This window comes from Pavona decussata, unplaced genomic scaffold (genome assembly GCF_977016875.1).
Source record: "Pavona decussata unplaced genomic scaffold, jaPavDecu1.1 SCAFFOLD_179, whole genome shotgun sequence".
Lineage (NCBI taxonomy): Eukaryota > Metazoa > Cnidaria > Anthozoa > Scleractinia > Agariciidae > Pavona > Pavona decussata.
The window spans coordinates 251,833-275,598 of record NW_028145589.1 but is presented as its reverse complement, the minus strand read 5'-3'; the positions used below and the strand labels follow the sequence as shown (position 1 = coordinate 275,598).

The 23,766-nt window shown below is 39.3% G+C and overlaps 1 protein-coding gene, 1 long non-coding RNA gene and 2 pseudogenes across 5 annotated transcripts; 1 reads left to right on the top strand and 3 right to left on the bottom strand.

Annotated features, from left to right (window-relative positions):
• Nucleotides 1–13: 13 nt before the first annotated feature.
• Nucleotides 14–23,575, bottom strand: LOC146463275 (uncharacterized). 4 transcript variants are annotated; one of them, XM_085084520.1, is made up of 11 exons: nt 23,430–23,575; nt 22,901–22,996; nt 18,997–19,921; nt 17,401–17,616; nt 16,526–16,591; nt 14,170–14,276; nt 6,906–6,924; nt 5,624–5,730; nt 2,841–2,859; nt 2,254–2,541; nt 14–1,227 (listed from the first exon to the last, which is right to left on the bottom strand). In XM_085084520.1, exons 2-11 carry the CDS (start codon nt 22,949–22,951, stop codon nt 911–913), a joined length of 2,115 nt encoding a protein of 704 aa, XP_084940646.1. In that variant the 5' UTR covers nt 22,952–22,996; nt 23,430–23,575; the 3' UTR covers nt 14–910. The 4 variants fall into 4 exon arrangements, with proteins under 4 accessions (XP_084940646.1, XP_084940647.1, XP_084940648.1 ...); XM_085084521.1 differs by having other exon boundaries at nt 14,170–14,273; XM_085084522.1 differs by having other exon boundaries at nt 14,170–14,270.
• Nucleotides 7,107–8,491, top strand: LOC146463278 (uncharacterized; annotated as a pseudogene).
• LOC146463277 (uncharacterized) lies at nt 11,739–13,210 on the bottom strand (annotated as a pseudogene).
• Nucleotides 14,987–16,352, bottom strand: LOC146463276 (uncharacterized). The gene is made up of 2 exons (XR_014856929.1): nt 15,812–16,352; nt 14,987–15,573 (listed from the first exon to the last, which is right to left on the bottom strand). It is a non-coding gene; the product is annotated as an uncharacterized LOC146463276 (long non-coding RNA).
• Nucleotides 23,576–23,766: the final 191 nt, after the last annotated feature.

Genomic DNA, 23,766 nt, shown 5'->3' with positions numbered 1-23,766 from the left:
GCTCCTGATATGATATATTTTCACCATTAAACCTTATTTTGCTTCCAGTGTTTGCGTTGAAATAGGTCTCTTGAAATGTAATGGGTATGTTTTCGCGCAGATTCTTTGTCGTTTCCAAATTTTCTCCACAAAACGTTTACAAGCGCAGAGCGCGTACTTGCATGGGAAAAAGAACAAAGAAGCGAATTCAGAACCTCAGGACTGGGAACTCTATCTGCATTATAGTAAAGTTGTTGTTATTTATACCTTGAGTCAACCCTATCTCGAGTAGAGTTATTTTTAGAGCGGGTCTCAGGGGACCTTAGAAGCACCCACAGTTCCAGTAACCAACCAAAGGAGAGCAATGACAATTAAATCGTCATACGTCATACCTCTACCCGGTGAAAGTAGTTCTAAAAATAACTCTACCCGGGAAAGGTTGACTCCAAGGCTTAATTAACCTGAGTACCAGGCCTTCCAAGGCTAAGGCTTAGTATGCAGAGATAAGGCTCCGGGTCAAGGTCTCTTACAGAATTGTAAAACCGACAAGAGATAGATTTACTAAAATTCGATTACATAAGCCATACAGAGCGATGATGGGAGACAAACCCGGCAAACACCAGCGGGAAAGCATCTTACAGGACTAGCCCAAGAATATGGCAATTGCAAAAAAACAAAACAAAAACAACAACTGAACAAAAACAAACCAAAAAAAAAACTGAAACCCTTTGGGACGGGCGCCGCACGTAGCAAACCTAAACAAGCCCCCACGTTCGGAACATTCTGAATTCTGTGGGGCCTCAGTTTTTCCTGCTTGACTATCCGCAGTCTAGTTGATACAAAACACTACCAAACATTGACCAAGCCGTGTAGGAACTTGGGATCGTTTTGTTCTAAGAGAGGATGAACCTTTCTCCTCTCTTGTTTGTACTTAACTATGTGGTTCGCGCTCTATAGGAAGCGAGAGATGACTCAACAATTCTTGGACGATATCAAGACGCCTAATGTTGTGTTCCTTAAGGGTCTTGCAAAAATCGTACACCGTTAATTCCGGGTTCTGTGCTTTAAGGAAATCAACTACACGCGCCCCTGCATCTTGACTTCCTTTCATTAAACTTACGTTGAGCTGATCCATCTTGTACTTGCATGCAACCTGCATCCACCCCCCAGCTCCCGTGATGTCCTGCACGAGTAGTTTTTGAACTTTCTCTTGATGATCTAAAGAAAGCTCAGTGAGACATTTGAATCCTGGAAAACAAAAAACAAGCGGGCTATAGCATGACGATGTTAAGGCAATCTGCGGAAGCAGGTGCTGTTTTTTAAAGCAAACCCTGCTCGTGACTGTTTAGCCTGCATGGCGGGCGCTAGGAAGGGTCCCCTAGTCCCCTCACTTCGTGCACGCGCTCAATTCCCCTCTTCATAAGCACATAAAAGGTACGGTGTTTTTGACAATTCGTTCTTTTTTTTTTTTTTTGCTGACATTGACATTTCTATATTTCTACACTTTATTGTTGTATTTTTATGTGTTAGCCGCGCGCGCACTTAGCCTTGCCCCGCGCGAGGACTGGACATTAATTAATTCAAGTCGCGTGTTCCGCGCGCAAGATGGCGTGGAGAGTGGCACAGTTTTTGAGTTTTTTTGCTTTTCGCCCAAAAAGACAGTGTTTTCTTGTTGCTGAAAAAAACAGTGTTTTGTGCTTCCAATCTTGCCGGAAGCGATTGCCATTAAAAGCCAAGAAATCGTCAAAAACATACGAATTTGACCATTTTTTGTAAAATCATCTTGACTTAGGAGAAGAGAGGGCAGGAACCAAAAGAGACGTGGGAGGTCACGGAGTGAAAGGTTGGGACAGGGAGTGAAGGGCACGGGAAGTTTGGAGCCCCCCTTCCCTCCCCCCCCCCCGAAAAAAAAATAGGACAACGCAGTAACATAGTATCATGATGGTGTGCTGGCATAATACAACAGGAATACCTGACTGGGCCGCTCAACTAAAACCCCGCTCTGCAGGCTGGAATAGACCTGGCTGGGAATTGAATACATTAGACGGTGAATTGGCTGGAAGTTTTCTAAATATCTAGCTTACTGGTTCAAGGTGGGTAGAAATGTCCCGTTTGTTTTTCCTGCCTGCCAAGCTCGTAAGAAAACGAATTTGACTTTTGACCGTCTTTACCAATGAAATTTGAAGGCAAGTAGCGCACCAGGAAATAATGGCGGCGCCACTATTTTACTTTTTGGAGACTGCACTGAAGTCAGTACAGATAATATAAACTTACTCATTCCATCACCAGGGGTGACATCTAGCATTGCAGGAGATGATTCCACACACTGACGACCATCAATGCTTTTCACTTCACATGTATAGCAGCCAAAGTCACGCAGCTTGACAGAATCCAGGACAAGTATGGCACTATTCTGTCCTTGCAGTTTTGTCGTCCTATCTTTAAACCACTGATAAGATACCCCTTTCCTTCCTTGTACCTCGCACTTAAATTCCACTGTTGAACCTTCTCTCTGTTCTTGGCTTTTTGGGTGCTCCTCAATCATTATTGATTCTGTTGATTCTGCAAGTGACGAATCATCTGAGTTACAGGTAAACAAAATGTAGATTTCTGTTGTTTTATTGGATATGATCACCATTGTCTATGTCCCCATAAAAAATATCATGGTGGCCACCATCAACTTAATTGGTTTTTTTTTCTTTTTGGTCCCAAGGCAAAAGCAAAGAGTTTAAAACACAAAACATGCACATTGAAAAAAACAAAACAAAAACAACAACAACAACAAAAACTGTTACATTGAAGGTACTTGCCATGTTTCCTAAAATCTACCCTATTGGCTACTTGGTAAAGAAAATATTTACCTGGTATTGGATCTGGATCCTAAGAAATAAAAAAAAAAAGAGATAAGAAAAGTTAGGAAATTATCCACAATAGTTATGACATGTAAACAATTGAATGTCAATGGTTCAAACTCAGTTAAGGTCTGTTTACACAGAAGGAACATTGCATTTGGAGTTGAGATTGTATGGAACAATGTTTCTGTTGTCAGACAAACAATTTGGGGTTTTGAAATTACATCAAATTTCCGTGATACTCCCCCTTTAATTAGCTAAGCTCTCCAGTTAGCCTAATTTAGCTTATCTAGCTTGCGGTTAGCCTTTATATTTGGGGTTGGGATATCTAGCCAAAACAATTGCAAGTTCTGGCAGCCAGTCATTGTCAAGTGGTCTGAAGGTTCCTGGTTAGGAATCCGAAAAAGTAGCTATTTGGTGTTTGATTTTTTTAGTATCTGCCGTCTTGAGAGGGACGTAAAAAAAAAAAAAAAATAAATAAATAAATAAATAAATAAATAAATAAATAAATAAAATGAAATGCCCTCCCAGATGGGCTACCTTTGTTTCCTGTAAGTAGTGTTGCCAGGGTTACCCAGCTAGCTATACATGTTTTGACCTTATAAATGTGAACTCAGTGCCCACCAAATGAACCCTAACATTTTTGCAATTATACATTTATAAAATATTTTTTTCTGCGATTTCGGATTAAAGCTTCCAATAAAAGTAGTTGACAAAAATATCACTTCATTTTCAATTTTGAAGGATGATTTTATTGAGAACTTGTTCAGTGGTATCCCACACTGTGAATGAAGCTGCCACAGACCAGGCAGAAGACAAAGTATCAGCTGATATTCTGCATGATTTTGCAGGGAAATTGTTAAATTAATGAACACTGAATCTTTTGACACCGAAATCAATGCATCGTCTTATATTAAAAATGAATATTAAAAATTATCTAGTACATTTTTTAATATTATTTTGTGAACTATTCCACAATTATTCTAATTTTCTACATTAATTATAATAATTGTAATTTTCTCCAAGAGTGCCCATCACTCCCCTCACCCAGCTCCCCAGGTCAGCATCAAACAAGCTGATCAAATTAATGCCCCACAGTGCAGTTTAAAAGACCTTCGTTTCTTCCACTCTGGGTTTAACAAGTTTTTATTCATTTTAACAAAAGGTCCTTCGGGCCAAACTAAGTCTCAGATAAGTCGTTTTTCTCAGTATTTGTGGCAGTGACCATCCATTCTGTGCATGAATCTACCATCTCAACCAATTGTCCTCCTCAGATGTAGTTAATCAAGAATTGATTAATATTGTCTCCACTACCTGGTGATTAATGGCGCATGTGTCTGGAAAATTATACGTAGACGACACAGTAACTGCATCTAAAGTTGTCAGAAAGGGCGAGGTTAGTAGTGCCCAAATTATTGCTGATAAGGTAGTTGAGTGGTCTCTGGCCAACTCAATAATGAGAAATGCAAAGAGCTTCGAATTTCTTTTGCTAGAAATAAGGCAATATTTGAGCCAATTAGGGTAGATGGTTAAGAGTTAGAGCTCGTTGATAGTGCAAAGTTACTAGGAATAACAATCATAAGCGATTAATTATCATGGAACACCCGCGTAAATGATGTTTATTAAAAAGGCAGCCAAAAGGCTATACTTTTTAGTTCGGCTAAAAAGGGCAACAACTTAGGGTTATTTTACATCACGTGTGTAAGATCAGTTTTAGATTATGCGATCCCTGTGTATTATTATTCACTCCCAAAGTATTTAGTCAATAAAATAGAGTGAGTCCAGAAGAGGGCTTTAAAAATCATATGCCCCAGCCTCAGTTACGATAAAGCTCTTACTCACATGGAGATAGCGCCACTTAGTGTCCACCATAGTAATATTTGTGTCATGCTTTTCAACGAGATCCTAAGTGATTCAGATCATAGGCTACTGCCAACTTTTTCTGAGTCAAACACGTGAGAGTTTTGCCTCGTCATGAGTGGAATTTCCGAAAACGTCCGAACCACTTCCGAAGATTACCGACGATTTTCCGAAGACTTCCGAACGTTGCCGAGAATGTCCTAAGATATTTCGACGACTTTTGAACACTTACGATTCGAACGGATTGTAGACATTTGAAAGCTTTTGTGATTGTTATAAAGAACAGAGAAATAATACATAACAAATCTGAAATGAAGTGAAGTTTTTTTAGAACAACTCGTTTGGATTTGAGGGTCAGGCGTGAGAAATTGTCCTTGATGTGTGAGATCACTGTCCTTAGTCCGCAGGCATGAGACTCACGCATAATGTGTGAGAGTTGGAGGGTATAGGCTACGTGCATTATTGCCGCCTTCACATCAGGCCTGCAAATATTCACTCCAAAGAACATGCAATTTTGACATTCCAAAAATAAACACGAATCGTGCAAGAAATAGTTTTATTATTGAGTCCTGTTTTTATATAAATACTGTATGAATTAATTTTAGATCTTGTAAATAGCTTTTCGAACTAAATAGGACTTAATAGCACTTTCTCATATGGCATTATTATATATTCAGGTAATTTTTATTATTACATTTTAACGGTAAGCAATTCAGCCCTTATGGCTGCCATGTATTGTTTTCAATAAAATCTTTATCTTCTTCTTCTTAAAAATTGCTCATGAAACAGAGCATTATTATTGTGACTGGTGAAAATTATAAGGCTGTCAAATCCCCCAGAGGTAGACTAATGTCCCTACCCCATTGAAAAATGTCCCAGTAATACCCAGAGCTGAGGGAGATGGGTACTACTGGAATTGACTGATGCATTACCTCTCCTAGTACACGCTGGTAGCTGGTTCCACCTAAGGACATTTTCCTTATGACCTCTTGTATTGAGCCACTTCTGGAAAGCTTCCTGTGATGTCCACCTTCTGCTCCTGAAGTTAAGATGAGATAAACACGGTAATAGTGTACCTCTATCACACGGCGGCCACGTTGAGTCTCAGGAGAATAAAAAGCTTTGTTTTTGCATGACAAGCCTCACGCTGGCTTCAATTTGGGTGAGGCTTGCCATGCGAAAATAAAGCTTTTTATTTTACCGAGACCAAGGTCTATTATTAGCACAAAAAGCTTTGACTTCAAATTTTTAAGAAGTTTGTTGGCAATTGAGTCAAATTCATATTCACCCCTGAGATGGGTGATTGGTAAGTTGACCGATAAAGGGCTTTCACCAGCAAAGACCCTACAAGGTCCTGCAGCCATAATTCTAACAGTGGTTATTGAACTAGACAACAGGATTATTATCTGTAGAAACCATAGTGCTGCATCGGTACGGGAGTGAGTTGATAAGGTAATTTAGAAATCATAAAGAGATTCACAAGCTGCCATTTTGGGCATTAGCCTTTTGTCAGATGGAACTAGACAGTAAGAGAATGGTTTCACTTGGGGTGCTTTGAATAATATTACAACAATTATTATGCTCAATCTTGCCGAATATCTCCTGATTTTAGCCACTTTGGCGTTTTTTTCTGTAGTTGTCATTGATTGGAGGATTTTGATCCTCTTTGGTTAATTACACTAGAACCTGTTCTCTCTCCAAATTGAACACCACTCTGACAGCCCTTCAATAATTTTCAATATTCTTCGTCTTTTATTGGACTTCAACTCCTGTCTGTAAATAGGTGACTGTAATATTGTAATATTGAGCTGAATGAAACTGAGGTGAATTGACTGTAATATTAAAGTAGCTTTCTGTTTATTAAAACCCTCCACCACCCCCCCCTCCCCCCAAAAAAAAAAATTTCATGCTTAAAAAAGCCTTTCACCCAGTCATCTCATTAATGCAGCCACAGTTTTGTGGACTGTTGAAAAATAGACTATTGAGGTTTAATATCTCCTTCATAAACACGGAGGGGAGTGGTCTCTTCTCAAAGACGATAATGTCAATCAAGAAATTAACGTGTAATAATTTAAAGTACAACAAACAAAACTGTTGTAGAGATTGGCTGACCTCAATCTGCTAAGACATTTTCAAGTTTTCCTTCAGTTGTTTTCTTAGACAAACCATCTTTTCTTTTACCCTATTGGCATACTTGGTGAAGATAATATTTACCTGGTATTTGATCTGGATCCTATAAAATAATAAGAAAAGGAGATCAAGAAAAAAAATTATGAGATCATCCACAGTAGTAATACATTACATTTCATGTAAACAGCTGGATCTCTTGACTGGTCAAACACAGTTAAGGTCTGAACACATGGAAGGGCCGGTGTGACCAGGCTGGCCAGGTTAATGCCCCGACCCCACTGAAAAATGCCCCAGGCCAGTAATTACGGTGGCCCACAAGTGTCACGGCACAACCATGCCAGCTCATGGCACAACCGCGCCAACTCACGGTACAACTGCGCCAACTCACAGCACAAACACGCCAAAATCACAGCACAACCGTGAGAGTTTTAACACGGCGAAAGTGAAATGCTACGGTGGAAGCGAAATGCCACGGCGGAAGTGAAAAAAAAAAAAAAAGGCAGAGAGAGTCAGTTCAAAATGGCGGAATCAATGGGAGACGATTTAGGAGATGAGATCTTTGAAGAAGACGGCGAAGAAGGTTTTATTTGTTATTATTTCTTCAGAGGTTTTGAGTAGAAAGAAATTCGTTTGTTTTTACTGAAGAACCGTAACATTGAAATTAGCCTATGAACCTTGAAAAGGCAAATAAAACGTTACGGACTAAAAAGACAACGGCCAGATTACAACATTGATGAAGTGAAGGTATCCATCCAATAGATTGTCAACAGCCATGGATGTTTGCAGGGATATAGGGCGGTATGGCACACACTACAACTCAGAGTACCGCGGATTCTTGTGCAACAGCTTCTTAGAGAAATCGACCCCGAAGGCACAGAGTTAAGAAAGGGTCATCGCCTAAGAAGGAGGACCTATCACAACCCTAGTCCAAACTATGCATGGCATTTTCATGGCTACGATAAACTGAAACCATTTGGTTTCCCAATTCATGACTGCATTGATGGCTGGAGTAGAAAGATCATGTGGCTATATGTAACTCAATCCAATAACCAGCCAAACAATGTGGCAGCCTATTACCTTGATGCCATGGAAGAGTATGGGGGGTGCCCAGTTGATCTGGTCACGGATCTGGACACTGAGAATGGCATTATGGCGGGTATCCAGTCTTTTGATAGCCACAGATATGTACCATCTCCCCGAAATCAGCGCATCGAAGCCTAGTGGGGTTTCTTCAGGAAATCCCATTCTTATTGGTGGATTAACTTTTTCAAAGACATGGTAGACAAAAGAATAGTTGATCTCACTTCCGACCTTGAAAAGGAATGTCTGTGGTTTTGCTTTTCCTACCTATTGCAGAACATTTTAGACGAAATAAAAGAAAACTGGAACACACACCGTATTCGTGGTTCTCGGCATGACACTGTAAAAGGAAGACCTGATGTACCTTCCAGAACTTCATGGGGCTACTGGTCAGTTCCTGTTCATGCCCATAATTGAAGCGGAAATCCAATATGCCCGTTCACATCTCATTGAAAGTGAGTCAAATAATATTTTTCAAGAATACTTCAATTGTTTCAGATGTTTGTGGTCTTGGAAAACCTAACGATTGGAGGGAAGCACTTCAGCTCTACGATACTCTTCTGCAGTATGCCTACAATGAGAGCACATGACTTGGGTGTTTTTTTTTTTGAGACCAAAACGGCTCAAAACCAAACCCTTTGGCACCGCACAAACTTGTAATAACTATATAATTATATAGCCTATACCTTTATTGCAAATGGAATTGAAAAGCTGGTCTGTTGTTGTTATTATTATTTAATCATTGTTACTAGAGAACTAGAAACACTCTGTAAGATAGGGTGATAATTGTCATACAGATCTTTCAAAATCTGTGGTCACAATATGGATATAACAATGTTCTTACAGTAATCATGCATTCATGTGAACACATTCAATTTAGTGTTTCACATACTAAACTGGAACAACAAATGAATGACATTAACAAACTGGAAAACTAGAGTAACAACAAAATTAATCAAAGTTACTTGTGCTTATTAAGTAGTCATAATTATTTTAACATTAGAGTTCTTTCTCAGCTGTTCACATTTCTGTTGATACAGCGTCGTCCATGCAAAATAGAACTGGAACAAAAAAAACGAATAAAAAACTGGAATAAGACAGCATCAATCCAAATTACTCATGATTATTACTTTGAAACGTAACAGAGTCCTCCCTCGTTTGATGGAAAAAATTCGCATTTGTGAGTTATTATTCTTGATCACTTTTTTGGGTACCTTGCTTGTCATTGTACAGTCGAACCTGTATATAACGGCCCTGTATTAAGGTTACCCTATACCTTCAGAGGTGTCTTGCGTTTAAGCGATGTAGCACGTACGGTTTAAACTGTAGATACCTGAACCCTTATCAAATTAATGCTTATAGATCTGGCTATCAAACTATACCAAGAATTTTGAAATAAAATGAATTGTTGAATTTTTCTCGACCTCTAAATGCGAGCGTCTGAATTACCTTTTTAAAGCTACAAGTCAAAGCGAATTTTGTTCTTTGCTAATTTAATTTGCACCTCAGTTTCCGGACCCAAAGCGCTAAAAAAACATGTCTGCGTTTTGCCATATTCAATCGTAATGAAAAGTTATAGAGCATTTTCGAAATATGATGAAAAAAATGTGGAGTGATCGTACAAAACTCGCTCTCGGAGAAAAAATATTTCAAAAGAAAAAATTCGCAGACATGTTTTTGTTGTTTATATGTTAAACTAGCTACTACCCAAATTTGAAGGCAAACGAACAAATTCCTTTTGAGTTTTACCTCTTTGAAGTGGCTCCTCCAAGTGAAAAAATTGATTTGAGAAAACAGCACTAAAAATTCGGCAATTCATTTTAATTCAAAATTCTTGGTTTAGTTTGATTGCCAGCTCTACAAGCTTTAATTTGATATAAGGGTGCAGGTATCTACAGTTTAAACCGGACGCGCTACATCGCTTGGATGCAAGACACTTCTGAAGACACCTCTGAAGGTATAGGGTATAAACCTTAAGCGGCCAGTTTTCAAAGTCCCGATTTTTTGCTTATACAACGCTGTGTCTGTTACCTGTATTAGGCGGCCACCTCTATTAAGCGGCCGCGGCCACCCTGTAGCAGTCCTATGTTTGTCTTTCTTTGTTATTTTTACCTGTATTAAGCGGCCACCCTTCAGTGGAAACTAAGCCATGTTATTTTATGCGGTATTTCATTGTGTTTAAAATGCGGTCCATCATCACGATAACGAAATAACGTACAAAGCTACTGTAAGCTGATACTCGGCCGTTTAGTATCGTTAACGCTTTTCAGATGTCCGCAATGTGCTGAAGTACGTCGGTAGACACAGTACCATATCACAAACGCGAAAACAAGTTTGTTTTGAATATGCTTCACTCCTTAACTAGAAATTCCTCTTTAATTAGCTTGTTCTTCAGCCATGTGATGGAGAATGAATCGCCTTCAAAGATCACTGTCAGATGCTATAGAACATGCAGAACAACTACAGGCGTTTGCGTAGTACCATGGATAACAGGAATTGTCGCTGGCAGTGTCGACAGTTAACGACTTGCTCTACAAACAAAAGTTTCAAATGCCGAAGCGCCAAACGTAAGTGTCCGACTTTTTTAAGTCGCCGAAATTCTTACTCTATTCCTATTTTAACTTGAAGAATTTTATTTTCTATTGTACTACTTTTAATTAGCAACATTTCCGTTATAACTCCAGTGTGAACGTAACAACTTTGAAATGACCGAATGAGTTATTTTATTGTGAACTGTAAGTCATAGAAATACAGTACTGTATACCGTAGAAGAGTAGAGGACAATTTATTGCACTGCAGTGCTTTTACACAATGTTACGTATATTATACCGTAAGTTACAAGCTGGCACTGAACTTTGTTTAAAGTATTGATCGCTTCAGAGTGTTGATTGTCCTACTGTTTTCTTTGCATGAAATGTTTTTGTATGATATGCCATTAAAACTGACATTAGACCACGTCCAGTGAGTACTTTTAGTGATCCTGTATTAAGCGGCCAGTTCCTCAAGTCCCGAGGGTGGCGGTTATATACCGGTTCGACTGTAATTAACAATTGACATCAACATTAGTTATTCAATGTGCCCTTAATAATTTTTGTTGTTGTTGTTGTAAAACAAACGTATTCCACATAGAATACCAGAATCGAAGAGATTATCAATACCCGAGAACTCCACTGAAACTGTTTGTATGTGGACCATGACCCCTGGTATATGGCAAACATACTTAACTGGTTCAACTGTTGGAACTGTGAGATCTGCCATTGATAACCATGCAATTGCTTTGTTTCTGGTGTACTAACATACCAAGCATTATTGCTGTGATGCGATCAGATGAAATTATTACTTTCCTTCCCTGTTACACTTCAACTTGTTTATCTGGGTTCCAGTGTTGGTTTTAGGCCAATAAGTGACTGATTTATTAACAAAGACTCTTGACTTTGTGTTTTCATAATTAAGCCAATCAAATTCTTATTGGATTGGAGTTTCATTGAATTTAATTTAGTTATAAAAACACCTTTGCTTGGTCCTGGATAAATGTACCATTAGTGTGAAGTGGGGACTGTAAGCCTCCCAACCAAACATGCAAATTAATCTATCATCTAACAATGACCTAGCATGATAATTCCAGTAACCCTTCAAGGATATTCTCCTCATTATTACTTCCATGAAAACGTTTTGTTTCAACTCGGGATAATTTGTTCAAAGATTAAGACAGTTTACTTTGGTGACCAATCTAAGTTGTTCTTGACACTTGAATGTTGGTCAGGTAATGGTATTGTAAAGAAAAATTAGGCACTGATTGCTACGCCAAGGACTTGAAGGTTTACGTTCAACTAAATGTTAGCGCATGGCAAATGTTTGACCTTTGCAAAATGCTAAGAGGAAAATGTCTTTAAATTGTTCAAAACTTTCCAGGTGGGAGACAGGAAAAGTAATCAGGCCCCTACATAAGGGAAGCACAGCTTGTGGTCAGGGTTGCGCTTCAGACATTCATGGTCAAACAGTACAGTTATTCCAAGGTCAGTTTTTCCTAATCTCCCTGTGTTTCCGCCCCGTCAGCCAACCAAGTATTCCAGCTGGTGTCAGATCTTGGGTGCTGAAGGTTTCACTCTCATGATGCTCTCCTGTAGGAGATTGATCCGGAACATCTAATTCTTCTTCGAGTTTCCAAGCGATAGCTTCTGTGTAGCCTGTTATTTGATCATCCTCAAAACTAAGAAGAAAGTCTTGGAAGTAATCCATGTTGTGCTCTTCATTGTGTCGACGTGAGGAACCTTGTGGAGAAAATTCTGGTGCCATCAAGGAAAATAGGTAGTGGGCATCCACCTTTTGTTGCTGCCCCATAACAAACAGACTTCGAGTAAGTTCAGGATATCTGGAAATGACACCAGAAAACCCATAAAGTTGCAACCCCTTTTGAATTGCTTGAGCCAGAGGGCCCTCCTGCTCAATATACTGACAACAATTGAGGCAGTTATGGACTCCAAGTGCGCTTCATCGATAACCCCAGTGTATCCTTGGTCAATGATACTCTCTTGTTGATCAAGAAGATTGCTTTGTATCTGTTGAAATAGCCCTTGTTCAGTTGACGTCAGAAGTTGTTCAGGACTGACACTTGTAAAGTCAATGTCACCCTCCAGAATCAAAGTGTCATAGACACAATTTCTGCTAAAAAGCATGGTGGTGGCCCTCCTTGGGCTAAGCTTGTTGCCACTATCTCCCCGCATGCTTGGAAATTTCCATTTTGGATATGTCATTGGTTGAGTGTACTGGGCTGCCATTGGGTCAAGAGCTTTGTGCTAATATCTTGAACTTTGGAGGAAAGGAACTCTCTAGCCAATGCACCCAAATCGATCCCATCTCCTCATGTACAATGTACAATGACTCTTTTTCTCTTAACACCTTCCCTTCTAGTGCTTTAACTATGGCAGCTTCATCATCAATTGATTGCTGACTGATGATCGATACCCTCGTGCCATTGGCTTGAGCTAAAGGTCAGATACAGATATCTCTCGGTTGAGCTCTTCTTGTAGGGACAACGCAACTTGTTCATCGCTCTTGATTTGGATCACTTTTTCATCAGTATCACTGGAGGCAAGGTCATTGACAAGTGACCCAGAAAACAACCCAGCCAACACAACAAGTGAAATACCAGATGGCCCAGGCATTCCAACAGGTTGAATACCAGATGGCCCAGGCATTCCAACAGGTTGAATACCGGATGGGCCGAACTCTTCTCTTCTCTGACGTTTTCCTGGCAGACTAGCTTCACCCTGGTCACTGCGTGACAGAAGGATTGCTGCTCTAAACATGTCACATACATGAAAACATCGGATTTGCCTCTTGTTTCTTTGAGGTTACATCAGCTAACATGTAACGGAATCGTCTAATTATGTCAATGTGTGAACGTTCAGTAGAGAGAAGAAAGGCTTTGAAATAGCCAAGGTAAACTCCAGATGTTTTTGCTGGTTTCCAGCCGCCATGTTGGTGCCCCTCAGACAGGGCACCAACATGGCGTCCCATACTAAACTCTGTAATTTTCCGTGGTACATTTTCTCAAATTACTCGATTATGAGATATCGCACAGCCCTGAGGCTTTCACACGTTGTTTATGTATCACTCTTCTAAAACATATCAATTTCTTGACTTTATCTATTGAATGGTTGAGGATTTTATTTTTTTTCTTTCGTGACGATGTGTGAGGTGAAAACCACCAATACACAATTACAAATAAATTCCTCGATGGAAGCGAAAACCTACCTTTTCCACAGTGATGACAGTAATTAGCTTCTTCGGACGATATTTCTTTGTCACAGCTGGACAAAGCATCTTTTGATCTCTATAGAAATGATCGAACTTAAAACGAAAGAACACTCAGAACAAACTTCGTCGACTGGATTTTGTAGATGAAAATCATGAAATTATGGTATCGCTGTGAACAGCAAAGTGGAAACAAGTACAGTTCCGCCGTACGTGGCATTTCACTTCCGCCGTGTTAAAACTCTTGCGGTTGTGCCATGAGTTGGCATGTTTGTGCCGTGAGTTGGCGTGGTTGTGCCGTGACTTGTTGTATGTGCCGTAACACTTGTGGGCCACCGTAGTAAGCAGCTGAATATCTTGATGGCTCAAACCACAGTTAAGGTCTGTACACATAGAAGGGCTGTGACCAGGCTGGCCAGGTTAATGCCCCGACCCCATTGAAAAACGCCCCTGGCCAGTAATACCCGGGGGGGAGGGGGAAGTGTACGGCTGGAATTGACTAATGCCTTACCTCTGAAGGTAAAGTCTGGTAGTTGGTTCCACCAAAGGACAGTTTCCTTATGACCTCTTGTATTGAGCCACTTCTGGAACGCTTCCTCTGATGTCCACCTTCTGCTCCTGAAGTTGAGATAAAGAAGGTAATAGTTGACCTTTGTCACTCAACAGCCACGTTGAGTCTCAGGAGAATAAAAAGCTTTGTTTTTGCAATATGGCAAGCCTCGCACTGAAATATTCACATCTGGGTGAGGCTTGCCATGTGAAAGCAAAAAGACTCAACAAGGCGGCCCACGTGAGAAAGGCCTATTTTTTACACAAAAAGCTGTGTTTACAAATTTTTTAGACGTTTGTTGGTAACAGGGTCAAATTCATATTTAGGGGCTGTCATATTTTTCCACTAGTAAAAACCCTACAAGGTCTTGCAGCCATAATTCTAACAATGGTTATTGAACTAAAAAAGGGGATTAGTATCTGTAGAAACCATAGTGCTGCATCGGTACGGGAGTGGAAACAAATGTTTGGTTTTGTCAACAGAGTTGATGAGTAATTTAGAAATCATAACGAGATTCATGAGCTGACATTTGGATAGACTTTCTCAAAGTCGCTCCCTTGCTTCTCTTTGAATGGACCTGGCGCGAGCGACTTTTATCACTTGCAGCGCGCCAAATTTACAGGAGGAATTTTCCTCCTGTAGCATTATCCAATCAGAACCAGCGATATGAAAGTAACAAGTCGAGCTCTCGCTTGCTCGAGCTCTGACGATCGCGCTCTCTAAGCTCGAATTGTAAGCAAGTCTAACATTTGGACCATTACCCTTTTGTCAGACACAACTTAAACACGGAGCGATCCTATAAAAGGGAAGGACACGCCCCCTTTGAAGCGCTTTGTTGGCTTCCAAACGGATCAGTATAATGGTGGATGACGTCGGTAACGGTCGAGGAAAAAAGAGAGAAGAACTATCGTTTGTAAAATTGAACAGGGAGTCGATTTATCAATAAAAATAAGCTAAACGCTAACTATAAATCTTGTAAAACACCAGAAATTAGCGAGATTAACGATAATAACGGAAATAATCAAGTTTCGTTGCCGCAATCGAAAGATTATACGAAACTTACCTCGAAATTCGAAAACCTTCCACCAAATACACGGTACAAAGATCGAAACCATTATAAACTGAAGCCTGCGACGAACTGGACATCTGTATCCCTCCATCTGAACATGCCGATAACCAAAACTAGTCTGTGTTGTTCGCCAAAACTGGCGGGATTTTCAAAATTTGGCAGATGTTTTCCGCTAAACGGCCGCTCGAGTCGTCATGTTGGGTTCAAGTTCATTACCGCCTGTGTATCTATCGATCACGTACGTGACAACTAACTCCACTAATCCGCTGGAAGTGGCAGTAATAAATTCTAAACTTCTATGCACAAGTCAAAAATAAAAACATCTAAACACATTTCGTACGTGATCATGCACATTTGCTAATTCGAAAAATCACCAAAGATATAAACAAAAAACGACCTGATGTTGCTCTCATGTATCTTATGGATGAAATGATAATGGCAATGGCTCTCACATCAGTATTAAAATTAGCCAGTACTAAATATATTGTAAGTTTATACAGTAAGCAATAGAGAGGCCGACTTCAAAAAGATTACCAGCTCCGTTGTCTTGCGTGCGATCGCTCGCCGCTTGAGACACTTCACTTTTCTCCTCTGTTGCCCGCTCCGTTGTTTCTTCTAGGCTTCGCTTCCGCGACTTTGTGTCTTTTCCTAGCTTTCCCCCACTAAACGACACAAAGGATCGAAGCGATTCCATCTCGGAAGCCGGTTTCAGAAGAACAACCTATTTCGAGACAGAGTTTGTTTACGAACTTTATTTTATCCTAATCATTTCGGAAATATCTCGAAAGGATAAGATTTTACCAGCCGATAAATGAATTTCCGATCTCAAAATAGACGGATAACTTAACTTTCTAAATTCTTCTTCTGTAGCCATATTCGTTGGATTGATTTTGAACAAAATAATTCGAACTAAAACAGCTTTTCCGCCGACTCGTCACGTCCTTTTGAATCGAAGTTGCGGGAACTTGAACGTGCTAAAATACGACCTTTGGTAATCAACCAATCCGATACGCGCGTTTGGGATTTTTGATTGACAGTCTGAACCGTTCAGCCTGGTCTTATAGGATCGCTCCGTGTTTAAGACTAGTTAGAGATTGGTTTCACTTGGGGTGCCTCCCCATAAAAAAGTAGGGTGATCGCCCCCCCCCCCCCCCACACCCACCCTTCCCCACCAATATAAATCACTTTCTTGTAAGTAGCTTTAGTGATCAAGGAGCCAAATTGTTTACTAGTTTTATTATTGTGTACCTTTGCTGTCTTGTTGTCCTTCGTTTCTTCCAGAAGCTTTGGAATCTCCAGCAACCTCATTTTGTGCTGAAATCCAAGTCAAGATTATGATTTATTAAACTTAACTTGACATGCAAATTACTTACAAGACTTTTAAAACACGTAGCTGTTTTCTCAAGGCATTTAATGTAGTGTTATGTCTGGGTAACATTCCCCTAGGCAGATGTGGGTGCATTTGATTTGATCTATTATTCAACACATTGTAACACAGTGCCCAGTTTCATGGTTAGCCCCAATAGTATTTATTTTCTTTGATGTTACCATGGCAACCACTTTTTGACAGGTAATTTTCAGATAAAAAATTCCATTTTTAGGAGAAGATTAAGGATAAAGTAAGTTGGTCTAGATAGGATTGGGAGCTTCAGTTCTGGATTTCCAGAGGGCAAAAACATTGAGAAGTTTGCTTGAAAGCACTGGTCTGCTGACTTTTCTGGTTGATAAATCAAGAATAAATGGACAAAAGAACAACAAACCAGGATCATATGATCAATTAATCACAATATGACCAGCTCCCAGTTGGCTTGATAGCTCAGTTGGTAGAGCACTGCACGAGCATCGCAGAGGTCACGGGTTTAAATCCTGTCCAAGCCTGAATTTTTTTGAGCTTTCTTTTTGCAACTGCTTAAGTTGTGTACTATTAGCCTGCAAGGATCTTTCTTCCATTTGAAGTTCTTTTCTGGTGCTTTAAAAGAACATCTGACACAGCCAAATAAACTAAACGTCAAAAACTGTATACAAATGGAAAACCCAGCCCCAAACCTTAATTAAATCAAGGCTCATCAGTTTATTGAACTGATAACTAACCCTAATTAGCTTTAGAATTACACATTGTTTACCATTTTGTGCTTCTTTGCTATTTAGTCGTTTCAAGAGATGTTTACTGGGGCGTCTTATGGAAACATCTGGCAATTCTTCAAGCTCATCATCCGTTTGATGAGGAGATGCACCAGGTGACTCTTGCGGTGTGGAAGTGTTAGAACATCCTTCATTCTGTAATGCTTGTAATCGTCTTGGAACTCTTTGTTCTACAAGATTGCTTTCATTTTCTGGTGCTAAAATTCAATAGATGAAACATTTTGATGTGGTTTTTTATACTTAATAATTAATCTCATTTTATTCTATAATAATAATAATAATAATAATTATAATAATAATAATAATAATAATAATAATACTTTATTTATTGTAACAGTAAATGTACAGATTAATAAAAACTTTAATTTATGGCCATCAATAACAAATTTCAGGGAGACTTAAATACTGCATGTATTGCATTCAACAATTTGTTGATTCATGACAGTTAAGGTGACTCAAGTTTATTTTTTGGCAGTACCACCCTACTTTGAAGCTCTCTGGTATCCCCACCTTTACTTTTATCGTAAGTGTAACACATAGAATGGACAACATATAGATCAATCTACAATATAGCAAAAAAATTGGTGATCTGAGTAAATGTCATGTGGTTATAGTGCCGCGCCCCTTTGAGGTCTGAGTCGAAATTCTGCTGTTGCCAGCTTTTTTTTCGTAAAAATATCTTGGCTACACATAGTGCGCATTAGTGCCTTGCGCTGAACAGAGTTTCAACAAAATCGCAAAGACCCAATTCAAGAAACTGAGCGCTTTCCAAATTTAGGTCATAATTTATGTAAAGATGATAAGCAAACTTTACACGATTATATCTAACAAACTATGAAATTTATTCCTTTATTTTGGGGATCTTTGTAACAGCTAGGTCCTTGGGTCAGCCAAGCACGGACATTGCATGCATGTGTGCTGAACAAGAATGCTGTATCATGACAAACTCGAAACAACAGAAAACTCCCAAAGAACAATTACTCAGCCAAATGGCCCTGGAAAAATTTGAAGGAAAAAAAACTACGAATTTTTAAGAAAATGCTTTTTTTGTGAGAATTAGGACTCTGAAATGCTGACAAGCGTCAACAAATAGCTAAAACTACAATTTCTATACATGTATGTTTGCATTGCTCAATATCGCGCCCATTTACAAGGCCCTAAAGCTTTTTGCTGACTAATGCAAGGACCCATCTGTTATAAAGATCCTCAAAATAAAGGAGTAAATCTCATTGTTTATTAGATATAATCGTGTAAAGTTTGCTTATCATTTTTTAAAAGAAAAATAACTGGGTCAAGTCACTTTAACTGTGTTGAAAGAATAATTAACTTAGGATAATCATGAAACATTTCTAAAATGAAAGTTGAAGCATCTCATGACTCTGACTTCTCCCAGTACATAATAATTTTTTCGGCTGTTTAACAGTCTAAATGACAACAATGTTCAGCAGAAATAATAACAACATCTTGTTGCTAAAAGTTTACAAGAGGTGGTAATTAAGCATTTTAATTAAGACCTCTTAAGCACATCTTAATTACATGTAGGCTTTATATTATTCATGAAATTAAACACAACTTACTTTGGCCTTGTGTAGCTTGTGTTCCATTTACATTCATTGCAACAGAAATGGGAAGCTGTGGAGATCTTTTTCTTCTTTGGATCTTTCTCATTTTACGCATTACACCAACCACTATAACAGCAAAAAGTAAGCCAACTGCTACACTTGACACTATCACGGCAACTTTACCATGTCCTTGATTGGTTGGGTGACTGTGATGATTGGCCAATGTATTAGCTGGGGTGTGAGCTGGAGGCTGAGTCTCTGGAATTATCATGGTTGTTGGATTGGGCCCTTGATTGGTTGGGTGACTGTGATGATTGACCAATGTATTAGCTGGGGTTTGAGCTGGAGGCTGAGTCTCTGGAATTATCATGGTTGTTGGATCTGGAATTGGGTGACTGTGATGATTGACCAATGTATTAGCTGGGGTGTGAGCTGGGGGCTGAGTCTCTGGAATTATCATGGTTGTCGGATCGGGCACACATATCTTATCCATTCTATGACTGCAATGTTGCTTGACAGTATTCAAACCTTGATTGACACATTCCTGTTGTATTTCATCTTTTCCGTCAAAACAACAGTATGCACACCTCAGACAGTCATGCCGTGGTTTCTTAGTGTAGTAATAACCCTGGATACAAGTTCCGTTGCATTTTGTATCTGAGCTTCTAGTACAGTTTGCTGCCACTATCTCATGCTTTGCGCACCCATGACAGGAAATACAGGGCGCTGAGTCATAGTCATTGGAGAATGTTTTATCATTGACACATGGTACACATCTAATGCCTTTGACAGGATAAGTAACTTTACTACCACATTTGGGATCCAGTCCACGGCCAGAATGGCATTTAGCACACTTTAAACAATCTTTAAAGCTGCCATTTGACCAAGTAACAGTGTAATAGTCAGTTGGACAGATCTGTCTGCTGCTTTCGTTCAGTTCCTAACAAAGCAAGAAATTAATAGAATTATTGAGCTACCTTGACCTCGACATGGAAATTAATTGGCAAAACATTAAAGTGGCGCGAAAAAATCAGAGAGTGTAGAAACATGTTTAAAGCTGTTAATGCATACAGCAGTTTGGCTACCTACAATTAATTAACTTACTTCCAGAGATCGGCTCTTAATTTAGGGAGGCTTGAACTGGTTTTTTTAACCCTTTCACTGCTACAAGGACGTACTGAGTACTTCCTGTATCAGATTACTTATATGCTATGAGGGCGTACTCAGTGCGTCCTAAGTTACAGTGCTTGTATGAATAATCCCGCACATATTAAAAACAATCAAACCGCATATAAATAAACTTATGAGGGCCTGGTAAAGACTCGTACATTTGGTGACAGATACATGACCAAAAACCCTACAAGATTTGTTTTTTTCTTGTCAACTGCAAATTATCCGCCATCTTGGATTTCCACGTGTGGTTTTTGGGTGAAATTTGTGATTACCTCATCCTTTTTTCGCTTGAAACTTACAAGCAATGAGTAGACACACAGCTGACAATGTTTTAGAGAGGCTTTGGAATGATTCTGCTGACGAGTAAGACATTTTTGGCAATGAATTTGATGGCGAAAGTGATGAAGATTCAGCGAAGATTATCGCGACAAGTCTGGTCTGCACATGGGTGAAAAAATGGCCTGCAGTAAAAGGGTTAAGCTGTTTAAGAGTATGTGTGATGATAAAGGATTTCAACAATATTTCTTATTATTTGGCAACCTATCAAGAATATCTTTTTTACTCTGTCGTTGGGCAATTTTTCAAGACCAATTTTGACCTCACAGTGGTTACCATGGCAACATGTCAGGTTCTTAATCAATTTTGTTAATTATTGGTAGGTCACTGCACAAAATTTAGAGATAACAACAAATGTTTTCCGCTGGTTTTATTTCTGGTTCACGTGATGTTTTAATGGTATGTTTCTACTTCAGGGCCAGGTTGTTCAAAGCCCGATTTAAGCTTGTCCTGGGTTATTGGAACTTTGATTCGAGTTTAATGGCTAATCAGTAAGGATGCTTCCAAAAGATTTTTGTCCCTCAGTTTTGACTTGGACTTTCCTTTACCATTAGCTTAAAATTAGCTTTAAAAGCATTTTTAAGGAGCGAGATGAAAACCTCAGTTAACTTTTAATCGGGGATTAGTGTTTATTCTGCTTTCGAACAACTGGGCCCAGGTATGTTTGTGTACAACATTGGCCGAACTTGGGCAAACATTCTTTATACTAGAGACCAATAACCAGACGAACAACGAATGTTTGCTCTAGTTCGTCCAAATGGATAATCAGTCCTCTGGTATTAAAACGGCCATTTGGTAGAATTTTTAATTCATTCAGCTGACTCATGTATCCTAATTAAAGCTCTGATGTGTATAGGTTACAACTAACTACATTCATCTAAAACCCCTTTTGAACCATCTTAAAACAGTTTTCTTTACTTCCCATTGCAGGACCTCCAGAGAATGAGGTACATGGCAGATATATATAAGTACCCTAGATGGGTGATTAAATTGAACCCACAGGAAAATCATGATTCTAAATGAGGACCGACAAGCAATACAATACAGTTTATTAGTTTCTCCCGTATGTGTTTTTCAGATTGAACTAATTTACTGCAAATTATACTTAAATTAACTAATTTGCTTAAATTAACAACTAATTACAACAATGCAATGTATGAAAATAATGGAAAATTACCACAAGGCAATAAAACTACTATATACAATAAGAAATAGCCCTATATATGTGTCATGAAAATTGGAGGGTTTTTACTGTCTTCTTGAAAAGGCTTATTATAAGTAAATATTTTATCTGATGGTCCAACTTATTCTAACGTTTTGCGGTGCAATAAAAAAAGAAATGTTGGTCCAAGGACATTCTATACTTGCTCACTCCAGGTTAATATCATTAAACTGGCTAGTGGATACTCCATGAATTTGAGATTCAGTCGCTTAACAATATTGCTACTGAGATAGCCAGGAACTAAACCATTTAGGCATTTGTACATTATAATAAGGTCACAACATAACTCATGAATTTTGGAAAAGAAGAAATTGTGGCACATAGAATTGAAACCCAAATGTGTGGTTCTAGAAAATAAGTGCTTAAGCTGGCGTGAGTGTGTGCCTTTTTCATACATGCCAACCCCTGGAGTACAAAAAGCGGGAGACGTCTACAAATCTTCCGGGGGCCAGCCAGCAGAACCGTGTAAGCAACGAAGAAGAGTCTCAGATGGGTATCCCAACAAGGGTCTAGTTTGGGTTTCAGGGGGGGGGGGGGGGGGGGGTTGGCATACAAAATAATTCATTTAATTACATTTACCGAAAAAAAGAAAGGCACAATCCACTTTCTATCTCAACTAGTGGAACACAAAAAAGGTGGGACTCAGTATTCAATATTTATAGTGGACATAAAAAGCGGGAGATTTCTGTTCCAAAGTGGGAGAGCGGGAGACGAGGCAAAAAAGCATGTCTCCTGCCAAAAGCAGGAGAGTTGGCATCACTGCTTTTTTGAGCTGAAGAAAAATTGTGTGAGTCTTCTTGCTGGTGTTGGGACTGGATATTTGGGATTTTTCATGACCTTTGCAGGTTGACTAGCACTAATTACCAATTTAGGAAAACAAATGGATAACAATTGGTGTAAAATGAAAACTGTCAATAAAAATAGCTTAAAATTGACCACATTAACAGTCACAAAATTTTTCTTCGTTGATTGAATATCAATTTGCAATGTCAAATTGATTGATTGGTAGCGATTGTTATCCATTTAAGTTCGACCACCATCGATTTGTCACCTCAACATTCCGCTATACTTCAGCTTAATTCAGTTTGATTTCGTACAGTTTTGATTTCGCCTTAAGGATGAGTTACAATCAATGCCTCTCCAAACTTGCCCAATATACCAAAGTTTATCAAAGTTTAACCTCCTTACCAATAACAAACAGCCGCCAAATATCAAAAACAACACAACTGTTGGGCGCATGATTGTCTGTCGGCTGACTCAGGGCGGTCACGGTGGATTTCTTTCCTGTAGGCAAAATATAACTTTTAGTTCTCAGAGCAAACAGAGAGTAGAACTTCGGTATTTTCAAGTTTAACATCTGTTCTGTAGGTTATTCATTGCAAATAATTAGCCAATGCGATAGGAACCTCTATTTACACTCAAAATGACGTCAAAAGAAGGAAACCTAAACAGTGAATTAAAGGTTCTGGCCGTGACGCGTACAAGTTGCTGTAATTTTTGCTACATATTTCTCCTAATTACATTTATAGAAAACAACATAATCGTCGGAACTCACACATTACCAACGGAAATCACATTTCGCACCGACCATTTGCCCATTTTTGCGTTAGCGGAAGCTTGATCCCGTTATAGATCGCGCCACCAAAGTTACTCACGACGATGCAATCAATTTACCGTGTAGAAAGAACAGAACAGTAAAATCATTCATAAAGATTACCTGGGTGTCAAAGAACTGACTGGACTTCTCTTTCCATTGAAGTTATGGATTCATTCGCTTCTACGCACTTGTAATTCAGCTGACTGAAGAAAATTACAAATACAGTGGCACCGATTGATCAAGAGGGATGACTCAAGAGCTACGCATCACAGCTCTGACAGCTGTCATCGGCACCGGAGCGTGTTTGACATGTTCTGGGCGGCGGAAGTTACCTCGTCCGAAACCAGGGCTACTGGTGCAAAGAGCAGGTTGTATCGGGTCCCGGGGGTGGGGTGAGATAGAACGTTTCTTGTCTTTTCTTGTTGGCCGTGCATTTTAGGGGTTCGTGGTCTGGGGC

Coding starts and splice junctions, on each gene's coding strand:
- LOC146463275 (XM_085084520.1), bottom strand. CDS start 22,951: ATGCGCCCAACAGTTGTGTTGTTTTTGATATTTGGCGGCTGTTTGTTA. Junction 19,922..22,900: donor TTGGCGGCTGTTTGTTATTG/GTAAGGAGGTTA, acceptor TTGCTTTGTTAG/GAACTGAACGAAAGCAGCAG. Junction 16,592..17,400: donor TAGCAAAGAAGCACAAAATG/GTAAACAATGTG, acceptor CTTGGATTTCAG/CACAAAATGAGGTTGCTGGA.